A 13,342-nucleotide genomic window follows, 5' to 3' on the forward strand; every position below is an offset into this window, starting at 1 on the left:
TTTAAAGACCAGGTAATTTCTATGTTCAGCTTTTCCAGGCTGTTGAACAATGAAAAGGAATCTAGTTCATGTTATGACGTCACTTAAATTCAAGGACGAGACTGCAAAAAAGTAAAAAGTGAAAAACCGCTTTCACTTAAAAACGTGGATTCTAAAAACATTCTGAATAAATTGAATTGAGCATTTTTAAAAGGAGTCTACGCATACAGGAAAAAGTTCAAACAAAAGCTTTGCTCAGCAAAAGGTCAAAAATAATTTTCCCTCTCAGCCTGTCCCTGTGTCTCCTTCATTTTTTCATATATCCTTCCAGAGTGCACGTAGGCATATCTGTCTTGATAGAAGAATCCCTTTGTTTTCTTTTCTTCTTTTTCACGTATTATAGCATGTTCTGGTACTTTTCACGATCATTCCATTTCACTGTTTGGTCAACCGCAGGTTTTCTCACCTTGTCACTCCTGCCCTTTTGGGCCAGAAAGTACTACGTTGTAGACAGCTGCCCTGAGCGTCAGGGGATATTTAGCAACTGGCCTCTATCCTCTTGCCCCCAACCCCCCTCATTGTGACCCTGGGCTAAAGAGGAGTGCGCTGTTGCAGGAAACATTGACCTTCAGGGACGTGTTTGTGGACTTCACCCTGGAGGAGTGGCAGCTACTGGATGCCGCTCAGAAGAACCTCTACAGGGATGTCACGCTGGAGAACTATGGCCACCTGCTCTCTGTGGGTGAGGGACCCTCCGCAGGGTGACCAGAACGCACCCCCTCGTGTCTCCCTGTCTCTGCTGCTGCTCAGAGGCATCTGGGCCCTGAAGGAGTCAGGCCTCAGGCTCCCTGTCAAGAATCTGTGATGGTGTTTGCTCCCTGCACGGGATGTTCATGCTGTCACCTCCTCTGTGAATGCTCTGCCCTGAGGAGAAGCTGGCTTTGCTTGTGGGGAGGTCACCAAGGCCAGAACACCTCCGCCCTACAAGGACGGGCCTCAGCTCTGGAAGACCTCTGGCATTAACAAAGTCCTGTGTCATTTCCCCTCAACAGGATACCTCATGGCCCAACCAGGCGCAATCTTCAGGATGGGACAAGTTGAAGAGGAGGCCGGGATGGCAGATGGACAAACCCCAACGTGGAGCTGTCCAGGTGAGCCCACGCCAGGCCAGGGCAAGGGGACCCAGTAGGTCAGTAAGATCTTGGTCTCGAGGGCACGCCCAGGAGCTCTTCTCAGAAACCCCAGGTTTGGGGATGCGACTGGGGTCACAATGCCCCACCTGCCGCCCCTTGGCAGCCCTGCATTCTCGGGGTTCAGACAGAGGCAGCCACTGCTGTTCTTCACACCCCATCTCACTGTCCAGCATCTAGGTGGCTGGGGAGCCGTGCCCAGCCTTTTCTCCCTCCTCCTCCTCCTCCTTTCTGGACGCTGTTAGGACTTCCCCCCTCTCTTGGGCATTCGCATTCTCATCAGAAGAGGTGCAGATGGAAGGGTGATGTTTCCTCTTTATTTGGCATACTGTGGGCTCTTGAAGTCTGAAATTTGGAGTCTTTAACCTCAGGGAAATTATCCTACCTGGTTTATTGGAGTCTGGATGGACAGAAAAGCTTTTCTAGTGACTTTCAGCTCAAGCAGGCCAGGTACCCACCGTGTCCTTGTCTGCCCTCACTGTGTGGCTAAATGGGTTTCTGATTTCTTATTTCTCTCAGGCTCTTCCACATCTGACTTGATACCACCTGTTGTCAGATTCCTGCTCTTACCAGTACTTCCCTCCCACTCAATTGTTTTCTCTTTTGCATTATCTCTATTTATTAAAAAAAAGTAAATAAACTTGAGAGCATACCACTCCCATGGTGGCGTGCTTCAGTGAGCGGTGTCTCAGTCCTGGGCAGAGTTTTCTGTTGTTTGTTTTTGCTCTGAGCCCCTTAAGGGGATCCAGAAAGTCTTCAGATGTTGGCCTTCCTCTTTTTCTCTCCCACTCACAGTGGCCACTCAGTGGCTCATCCCAAAGAAGTCTGACAAGAGCACTATTACTGTTCGCTGTGGTCCGTGGACCAGCAGCCTGGGCCTGGCCCAGGCGCGAAGTAGAAATGCAGACTCTTGGGACCCACCTCAGATTGACTGAACCTGCATCTGCTTTCCAACAGCTGTTTAGAGATGAGTTTCAGACGCTGGCCCAGCTAATGTCAGGCGACTCCCCTTGTGGTTTCCCCTGAGCCCACTCCTGCCTGGCGGAGGCACCTTCTCACTCAGAGCCTCCCATTGCTGCTGTGTGCGCCCACCTCCCTGTCCCTTCCCCCGGGGACGTTTTACGCTACAATTCCCTCTTTACGCTACAATTTCCTCTTTACGCTCAGTCCATCCCAGATCTGTTGCCCTATAGAGATTCACCAGGGTTTCTGGTCTGCTCATGGCATGCTTTTTGCTGCTTCCACCATTTCCAGGAATTGTCTCATTCTTATTTCTTTGTTAGGAGGAGGCACCTTCCACCCTCTGAGTCACATTAAAAACTGTATTATATTCAAAGTGTCACAGCCGGGAGGGTATAGCTCAGTGGTAGAGTGCGGGTTTAGCAGGCACGAGGTCCTGCGTTCAATCCCCAGTACCTCCATTGAAAACAAATTTTAAAATAAACCTAATTATACCTCTCCTCCAAAAAAAATCTGTAACTAAAAGTATCACATGCACATGTTCCATCAAAGTGTGCAGGACATTATGGGATGCAAAGTAATCTCAGTGCTTTCCCAGGCACAGCTCCAAGGGCAGCCTCTTTTCAAGGTTTCTGTTTTTAATTCCTCCGATGAGCACCTCCAGAGGGCCAGGGAATACTTTGACATCCGCTTCTCTGGAGTTCTCAGTTTTCTCTCCCCGCTATGAAAAATTGGGACTAGCTCAGTTACACCTTGGCCTTCCACTCCCTAGCTCTTCACAGTGTCTGTTAAACTTGTATTTTTCTTTTCTTTGTTGGCCACATTTGCAACTTCAAATAACAGAGCTAAGCTTCTGTTTTTGCATTCCACTTGGTCACTTTTTAAAAAACCCAGCTAAGAGCCAGCGGCTTATTTCTCAGCCTGGAACACAAAGCCCTAGAGGCGAGCCTGCATCTTGTTCTCACTCTTCCCGGGGCGGGGCGGGTAGATAGGTCCGAGGGAGGAGGTTTGTTACCCTTCCGCAGCCCAGGGGTGCAGAGCTTGGGCTTTGGCACTCACAGCCAAGATTCATCTTCTGGCTTCTTCATTCACAACCTGTCACTTTGCACACGTGGCTTAGCCTCTTTACCTATTTGTTGAACAGGGTTAATGCTAGAACTTACAGGATTGTCAGAATTTAATCAGTCGGATGAATGTAAAGCACCAAAATGGGTGCCTGGAACAAAGGAAGTTCTCTATATATGTTATACTACTTTTTATGGTTATTAGCCATACGGAATGTTGTTTTAGTGTAGTGGTTGTTAATCAGAAGTGTATCACAGTGACCTGGGGAACCCTCAGGATACTCCTGAGTAGGCCCCACCCTCTAGAAATGGTTTCAGAAAGCCAGAGGTAGGCCTAGTTATGTGCATTGTGAGTAACACTCCCCGTAGATCTGATGCCCATGTCTAGTTCAGATTCATTGCTTTAAATGTCCGCTGAGAGGGGTTCAAAGGACTGGGAGAGTTAGCAAGGCCGTCACCCAGGAGCACTGGCCAGCTTGGTTCTCTTCCATTCTTCAAGCTGCTTCAGAGACCCTATTCTCCTCTGGCCCCTGGATGAAATCCCTAACAGGTCTCATAAATTCTCTGGTCGTTCTGAGATCATAAACATCTTCTGTCAGGATCCAAGTATCAAGAGAGACCTCACTGTCATATTTGTTAGCTTAAGTTTGTTGAGCTTTCCACAGAAAACGCTTTTTACTTTTGGTAAATTTCTGTATCGTGTGTTTTCCTCTTTGTTAATTTCTCCTTTTACTTGTATTTCCTTTTCTACCTCTTTGGGTTTACTTTGCTTTTCTTTTTCTTTTCTTTTCTTTTTTAATAGACTTTATTCTTTTAGAGCAGTATCAGGTTCACAGCAGAATTGAGCAGAAAATACAGAGAGTTTGCACATAGCCCTGCCCACCCACACATATATACTCCCCTACCCTCAACATCCCTCATCAGTGTGGCATATTTGGTACAATCGATGAACCAACATGGGCACATTATTATCAACCAAAGTTCATAGTTTACATTAGGGTTCACTCTTGATGTTGTACATTCTATGGGTTTTGACAAATGCATAATGACATGTAGCTACCATTATAGTATCATACAGAATAACTTCATTGCCCTAAAAATCCTTTGTGCTCCATCTATTCATTCCTCCCTCCCTCCCTCTCCCCAAACTCCTGGAAACCATGATCTTTTTATTGTTTCTGGGCTGTTTGTTCTTTTTCAACTTCTTTTTTCCACAACATTTTATCAAGAACATTTTCACACCAAACAAGTGAAAGAATTCTAATTTGAACACCCGTATAATACCACCTAGATTCTACAGTGAATGTTTTGCTATATTTGCTTTATCTCCTATCGCTCTGTGCACCAATTCCTCTTTTCTTTCATCAGTCTCCCTTATTTTTTGTGTGTGATGTGTTTCAAAGTTCTGGAGATCAGTACACTTCATACCTAAATACTTCCACAGTCATATCATTAACTAGAATTCAATATTTGTTAGTATTTTTTTCTACCCTTAATGCTTAACAGGTGTTTCAGTAAAAGGAAATGCAAAAATAGTACAATATGATAGTAGGTTGTATGTGGTAACATTTTAACATAATTTCCATACTTTCCATGTATTGTCATGATATATTTATTCTGATGTAACTACATCCTTTGTTTTTAAATGTGGTTTATTGAGGTACAGTTTATATACCATGAACTTCACCTCTCTTAAGTGTACAGTTCTCTGACAAATAGTCATGTAAACACCACCACAATCAAGATATTGGACATTTTCATTCCCCTAAAACATCCCCTTATTCCCCTTACAATTAAACTTTTCCACTCCCACATCTGATCTTATTTCTTCTAGTTTTGTTCTTTCTGGAATGTCACGTAAATGAATCTTAATTGTACATAGCCTTGTATGTCTTGGTTCTTTCATTTACCTTAATACTTTTTCGATTCATCCACGCTGTGATGTGTATCAGCAGTATGTTCCTTTTTGTAGCTGAATGATGCCCCATTTGCTTATCCCTGGACCAGGTTATGTGCTTTTGAATTTTTTCCAATTTTTGGTTATCATGAAAGAAGCCGGTATGAACATTCATGTTCAGGACTTTGTATGGATTATGTTTTCCTATTTCTTAGGTAAATATCTAGAGTGGGATTGCTTGGTCATGTGTCAAGTGTATGTTTAACTTCACAAGACACTACCAAACTGTTTTCCAGCATTAACTGTATGATTCTAGTTGCGCACCAGCAACATATGAGAGTTCCAGGTGTTTTGCCAGTTGCCAGCACTTGGTGATATTGGCATTGTTAGTCTTTCTTCCTAGTAGAGGTATAAGAGTATCTCATTGTGATATTAATTTGTATATCTCCAGTAACTAATGTTGAGCATCTTTTCATGTGCTTATTTGCCATCTAAACATCTTTGGTGAACTGTTGGTTATCATCTTTTGCCATTTTTGTTATTATTAAATTGTGAGTGTTCTTTATATATTCTGAACGCAAGTTCTCTATCAGCCATGTGTTTTCCAAGTATTTACCCCCATGCAGTGGCTTGTTTTTTATCTTAACATTGTCTTTGAAAAAAACAGACAATTTTAATTTTGATAAAGTCCAGTTTATCAAGTTTTTCTTTAATGGTTCGTGCTTTTGGTGGCCTATGAGACAATTCTCTAACCCAAGGTAACAAGGATTTCCTCATATGTTTTATTTCAGAGGATTTAGAAGTTTAGCTCTTATTATTTAGGCCTATGGCCATTAATGAGATGAATATTTTTACATGGTATGAGGTAAGGGTCATTTTTTTTTCTTTTTGGCATGTGCATATTGAATTGTTCCAGCAGCATTTTTGAAAAGACTATCTCTTCATTGACTTACCTTGGCACCCTTGTCAAAGACAGTTGAACACATATGTGTTGGTCTGTTTGCCAAGACCATACTGTCTTAATTACTGTAGCCTACATCAAGTGTTCACATCAGATAACTGTGAATCTTCCAACTTTGTTCTTCCTTTTCAGAATATTTTGGCTATTCTAGGTCCTTGATATTTTCACATCCCCAAATTTTGGAGTCAGCTTGCCAATTTCTGCACAGACGCCTGCAGGGATTCTTGTTTGGGATCACATTGAATCTGTGGATCATTGAAATACTAATGACATCGGATCTTTTGATTCATTAACATAGTGCATCTCTCAATTTATTTAGGTCTATACAGACTTATCTCAGTAATATTTGGTAGTTTTGAATGCATAGGTCTTGCATACGGAATGCAACTGCAATTTAAATATTTCATTTTAAACATAGCTGTTTGCTTTTTATCAACATCTCCTGTGTTTGTTATTGTTTTTAATCTACTGGTTGTTCTAGAGATTAAGATATACATACTTAACCTTTCACTGTAGTTATCTTTTAACACTTCAAGTCATATGTAGAAGGTTTACAGCAATATGGGTCCCTTCCCTTCCCTCCTTTATGTTACAGCTTTCAAATGTATTATATCTACATACATGTTAACCCCGCCCCAATGTTATAATTTTTGCTTTCAACAGACATACATATCTTAAAGAGTTCAAAAGGAGAAAACTAGTCTATATTTACCCAGATATTTTACCATTTCTGTTGCTCTTTATTTCTCCCTTGAAGTTCCATGTTTCCCTCTGATATGATTTCCGTTCACCCTGAAGAAGATCCCATGTCATTTCTCTTAGAACAGGTCTGCCAGTGATAAGATCTCTTAGTTTGTCTTCTCCTGAGAATTTGTTAATTTTGTCTTCATTCCAAAGAATATTTTTGCTTTGGTGAAGAATTCTGGGTTGACATTTCTTTTCCTTTAGTATTTTTAAGATGTTCCATTAGCTTCTGGCCTCCATTGCTTCTCATGAGAACCTCACAGTTATTTGCACTGTGCTTTTTTTTGCCCGTGACTGCATTCAAGATGTTGTCTTTACTTTCCAGATATTTGATGATAATATTTCTGGGTGTTTCTTTGCATTTATATTGCTTTTGGTGTGCTGAGCTTCTTATATCTGTAAATTTATGTCTTTCTCCAAATTTGGGAGCTCTTTTGGCCATTATTTCTTCAGATCTTTTTTTTGCATTAGTTTCTTTTCCTGTGAAGATGCCAATAGCATGAATGTTGGACCTTTTGATATTGTCCCACAGATTCCCTGATGCTGTTTTTTCTTTCTTTTATTTTTCCCAGTCTTTTTTTTTTCTTCTATTCTTTAAGTGGGCAGGTTGGATCATTTCTGTCAGTTTAACTCCAAGTTCATTGACTCTTGCCCTTGTCATGTCCATTCTGCTGTTAAGTTCATCCCGTGTGTTGGCTTTGTTTTTTGGTTTTTTAATTTCAGATATTGTCTTTTTTAGTTCTAAAATTTCCTTTTTTTTTATAGTTTCTGTGTCTCTGTTGAGAACTTCTACTTATCCATTCACTTGAAGCATGTTTGCCTTTACCTCAGAGCTTAGTTATAACAGCTGCTTAACTCTCTTTGTTATTTCCAGCATCTGGCATCTGTTCATCACCTTTTCCCTTGAGAATTGGTCACATTTTGCTAGTTATTTGTTACATTGAATGATTTTGGATTCTATCCTAGATAGTGGTGATTGTTTTGGTATTTCTAATCTTTGTTTATCATATAATAAACCTAGTTAGAGTCAGACCACTCGTTTTGTCTTGCCTCCTGTGGTTGTGGATTCGAACCTGTTCAGTGTTCAAAGCTTTTGTTACGCTCATTTGCATCCGTGTTGTCTTTGCACCATTTGGGGGTTAGTTTGAGACTTTGAGGCTTGAGTGATAGTTAAAGTTTTACTTGTGCAGCAAAGCCTTTGCTGTCCTGCTTCAGGTTTGTCTCGTGCATTTGTCACTCAGATGTCAGTCTCAGACTTGAGCTATGGTTCAGATCTCAGTTTAGTTCTGTTCTTAAAACTTTGGCATGAGGCTTTGCTTTCTCTCACACACATGGCCCTTGGATGAGCTCAGGACTTGTGCAGGTTCATATGCCACTGGGACAGAGTCTTGTGGAAAAAAGAGCGGGGACACAGACCTAGAATACAAACTTATGGTTACCAGGGGGGAAAGTGAGTGAGGAGAGATAAATTGGGAGTTTCAGAATTTGCAGGTACTACTATATATAAAACAGATAAACAAGGTCCTACTGTATAGCACAGGGAACCATATTCAATACCTTAGAATGGTCTATAATGAAAAAGAATATGAAAAGGAATATATATGTGTGTGTGTGTGTGTATATATAAATGAATCACTATGCTGTACACCAGAAATTAACACAACATTGTAAGTCGACTACAATAAAAAAAATAAAAGAAGTACAAAAAAAAAGAGTGCAGCCAAAAAAGAAACTCACTGGTATATGAGCTGCTTCTCCACTTTTTGACTCACCTTGCAGGGCCTGCCTGCTTCTGTTTACTTGTCAGAGTTCTAAGTAGTTGCTTTACGTAGCTTATCCAGAGTTTTTAGTTGCAATAATCAGTAGGAGAGAGGGGCTGAAGTAGACATACTCCACTGTGGCCAGAAATGGAAACCTTGATTTCATGCACTCTTGCTTTTATCTTTATTATTTCTGTCCTTCTGCTAGTTTGAATTTAATTTTCTCTTTTCCTAGTTTCATAAGGTGGAAGCTTAGATCATTAATTTGATAGCTTCCCTTTCTAACGTAAGCATTGTGAATGCTTATGACTGTCTCTGAGTACTGATTCAGCGGTTTTAGCCTCTGTATTGTGCTGTAATTGACACACCAGAAACTGCATGTATTCAGAGTGCATAATTTGATAAATTTTGACATGTATACACCCAAGAACCCATCACCACAATCGAGATAGTAAAGTCATAGCATGAGTTGGGAAGCATTCCCACCCCTCCTTAGTTCTTTGGAAGAATTCGTATAGAATTGGTATTATTTCTTCCTTACATGTTTGATAGAATTCCTCAGTGATGTCATCTGGGCCTGGAGTTTTCTTTGTGGGAAGGCATTAAACGATAATGTCAATTTCTTTAATAGATAGTGGTTTATTCAGATTATATCCTCATGAACAAACTTTGGTCTTTCAAGGAATTTGTCTGTTTCACCTAAGGTGTTGAATTTCTTGGCATAAAATTGATCATAATATTTCCTTATTATCCTTTTAATTTCTTAGGATCTGTTTTAGTCTCATTTTAGTTAAAAAAAAGTCTAATCATACATAGAAGTCAAAACTATGAACTTCATTTAAAGGGAAATCCCTCTCCTAGCTAACGCCTGCTTCAGCGCTTCAGGCTGGAAGTTTTCAGTGGCAAAGGAAGCTTGCTCAGCTTTTTCTCTCTTTATTCCCCTTCACTTCCCCACTCAACAACCAGACGATCTCTGGCTCCTGGAGCAAAGCAAGTGAGGAAGGAAAGAGATACAAAGGACAAAAATAATTTGCTCTACCCAATAAGGGTGTAATCTGATATTGATGCCCTCTGCATGTGGCAGATTCCAAAGACCAATTCTTCCTGTCCTTGGCACAATTACGGTTTCCTTGGAGATGCCCCACCTAGGGGCCTTGACTACAGTTTCCTCATTAGAAGCAGTGTCTCTTTTCCAGCAAGTTAGCTAATAAATCTCCCCACCCTCACCCTGCAGTACCATGGTATACCTCCAATCTCTTTTTGGTGAAGTCACCTTGATCTAGCAGAAAGCCCTCTTTCCAAAGTAACCTGTTCCTATCCCGAGGGTCTACATCTGGCTTATGAAGTGTGTGTTTGTGTGGTGGACCTGCACCTTGATCTGTCTGCTTCCTGTAGCCCTCTTCTCTGTGGCCACAGCCTGCCTGTCACCTGTAGCATTTTTTATGTGCAAATCAGATGCCAAGTCCTCTGAGTCCCCAAAACTCTAGTTGACATATATGAAGCAAGTTGTCTCCTTGAAGTTCTTCTTACTAGATCAAGGGTAAGGCCAACATACTCCTTCCTCCCCCATTGATGGAGACAGAAAATGCCACAGCTTTCCAACAGCTCTCCCTGAAGAAAGTTTCTCCCTCTGCTTCTTCAACCTTAATACTCATACTTTTAAGGTGTCTGTTACTGCTGAGGGACATTAAGTGGTTTTGACATGCTCCTTTTAAGTCCTGCAAAGGTCTCTGGACTGAGGAAGCACCTGATAGTGTTTTATTACCAGCCTTTGCAAAAAAATAAAAGAGGCTTTTTTTTTAATGTTTTATTTTCTTGTGGTGAGAACTTTTAAGATCCACACTCTTAGTAACTTTCAAGCATGCAATACAGTATTATTGTCACCATGCTATTACATGGGTTTTCATGTATTAAACCAATTCCCTAAGATCATGGATTGCAGCTGGGTGGGCAGATGTAGCTTCTGAAATATCTGAAACTTCAGGTTTTGAAAAGGAAGCATCAATGTAAAAATACAAAGCTCTGTAGCCACTTGCAGCCATACTGATGGTAGAGACCATGCGTGATTTAAAGCAGCTGCCCAGTAGAACTTTCTCGAGTGATGCCACTGCTCTCTCTCTCTCTCTGTAGAATTCTAGTATGGGCATACTCTTTATATTTTGGTTATCAGGTAAGTGTGAATCAGCATCTTATTGTAATTTTCATTTCCCTGATTACTAGTAAAGGTATTTATCATTTCATATGATGTTGACTATTTGAATTTCCTCTTCTATAGCTTGCCTTTATTCATGTTTTTTGTTGGGGTGTTTGTCTTTGATTTATATGAATTCTTTATATAGCCTACATTCCAGTTTTGTTTGCAGTCAATATCTTTTCTTAGTCTTGGTTATTGCTGCTGGGTTTCTTTTTTATTGAAGTATAGTCAGTTTACAATGTTGTGTCAATTTCTGGTGTATAGCATCATGTTTCAGTCATGCATCTACATACATATATTCCTTTTCATATTCTTTTTCATTATAAGTTACTACAAGATATTGAATATAGTTCCTTGTGCTATACAGTATGACTTATTCCAATTATGTTTTCTAGTTGGTTAATACTAGTGTATGACAATGCAGTGGTATTTATATATTCAGCTTGTATACAGAAACCTATCTGAATGCTTTTATTAATACTAAGTTTTTAGATTCTCTTGGGTCTTCTCTGTAAACAATATCTTCATAAAAACCATTTTGTCTTTTCCTTTCCAATTACACATTTTATTTCTTTTTCTTCTCCCATCCTGTTAGTCAAGTCCTGTGGCACAGTGTTTAACAGATGCAGTGATAGTGAATTCCTTGTTTGTTTCTGATTTTAATGAAAATAATGATGAGGACAATGATAGTGATGTACTGATAGGCAATGTGTGAGTGCTTGCTGGGTGCCACAAATGCAGCGTTCTGTGTGCTTTGTACACATTACAGAATTTAATCCTCGAATGACCCTGTAAAGTAGACTGGTTGTTATTCTCATTTTGTAGATGAGAAACTGAGGCACAGGGAGAGAACTTTCACCATTAAGTATATTTCCTGTATAGATAAACTAAGCCTAAAATTCCTGTTTGAAGACCAGAGTCCAAAGAGATAAGGAGAATCCTACAAGCTATTAACGACATCAATAACAGATTGGTGTAACCATTGACATTTATATAGCATTCACTCAGTGTTTTTTGAAAGATACCTTTCATCAAAAGCTCCTTTTATATCCATGGTTCACCAAGACTCTTTTTTAAAAAATCATGAATGTGTGTTGTATTTTCTCGAATGCTTATTTTCTGCATCTGTTGAGAAGATTTTCTCCTTTAATCTGTTAATGTGGTGGATTATATTAATAAATTTTCTGATGTTGAACTATTCTTGCATTCCCACACTAGACTCTATACTTAATTGTAAAGCATTTTTAAATTAATTGAATTCAGTTTACTCATATTTAATTTTAAGAGTTTTCCATTAATGTTCAGAAGTGACAGAAATCTTAGATTTTCTTTTCTTGTACTAGCCTCTTATTCTGGTATCTAAGATTATACTAGCTGCAGAAAAGTAATGGGTACTTTTCCCTTTTTTTCTAGTTTCTTTTTTTCTTAATTGTTTTTTATTGAGTTATAGTCAGTTTACAATGTTGTGTCAATTTCCAGTGTAGAGCACAATTTTTCAGTTATATATGAACATACATATATTCATTGTCACATTTTTTTTCACCATGAGCTGCCACAAGATCTTGTATATATTTCCCTGTGCTATAAAGTATAGTCTTGTTTATCTATTCTATATATACCTGTCAGTATCTACAAATTTCGAACTCCCAGTCTGTCCCTTCCCACCCCCCGCCCCCCTAGCAACCACAAGTTTGTATTCTATGTCTATGAGTCTGTTTCTGTTTTGTATTTATGTTCTTTTTTTTTTTTAGATTCCACATATGAGTGATCTCATATGTTATTTTTCTTTCTCTTTCTGGTTTACTTCACTTAGAATGACATTCTCCAGGAGCATCCATGCTGCTGCAAATGACGTTATGTTGTGGGTTTTGTGGCTGAGTAGTATTCCATTGTATAAATATACCACAGCTTCTTTATCCAGTCATCTGTTGATGGACATTTAGGCTGTTTCCATGTCTTGGCTATTGTAAATAGTGCTGCTGTGAACATTGAGGTGCAGGTGTCTATTTGAAGTAGGGTTCCTTCTGGATATATGCCCAGGAGCGGGATTCGTGGGTCATATGGTAAGTCTATTCCTAGTCTTTTGAGGAATCTCCATACTGTTTTCCACAGTGGCTGCACCAACCTGCATTCCCACCAGCAGTATAGGAGGGTTCCCTTTTCTCCACAGCCTCTCCATCATTTGTCATTTGTAGATTTTTGAATGATGGCCATTGTGACTGGTGTGAGGTGATACCTCATTGTAGTTTTGATTTGCATTTCTCTGATAATTAGTAATATTGAGCATTTTTTAATGTGCATTTTTTTAATGTGCCTATTGATAATTTGTATGTCCTCCTTGGAGAATTGCTTGTTTCTAGTTTCTGAAACTGTATTGACTGAGGGATACCTGTGCTTGAGAGTTTGATAGCAATCATCTACAACAACATCTGGATAGGATGCCCTTTTTTAGGGAAAGACTTTTGATTACAGAGTGAATTTTATTGTTTTTTTTAGTAATTACTGATTTATTCATTTTTTTTTTCTGTATCTTCTTTCAATTCTGGTCATTTTTTTTTTTAGACAATTAGGTATCATTTGAGATTTCAAATTT

The 13,342-nt window shown here is 39.6% G+C and overlaps 1 protein-coding gene across 1 annotated transcript in view; it reads left to right on the forward strand.

Moving 5' to 3' along the window:
• Positions 1–383: 383 nt before the first annotated feature.
• Positions 384–13,342, forward strand: part of ZNF674 (zinc finger protein 674) — a 32,391-nt gene continuing 19,432 nt past the window's right edge. Inside the window, exons 1-3 of the mRNA XM_032474664.1 lie at positions 384–391; positions 510–721; positions 1,032–1,130. Coding sequence (XP_032330555.1) covers positions 384–391; positions 510–721; positions 1,032–1,130 — 319 coding nt within the window. The remainder of the gene's footprint in view (positions 392–509; positions 722–1,031; positions 1,131–13,342) is intronic.

This window comes from Camelus ferus, chromosome X, assembly GCF_009834535.1.
Source record: "Camelus ferus isolate YT-003-E chromosome X, BCGSAC_Cfer_1.0, whole genome shotgun sequence".
NCBI classification, from domain to species: Eukaryota; Metazoa; Chordata; class Mammalia; order Artiodactyla; family Camelidae; genus Camelus; species Camelus ferus.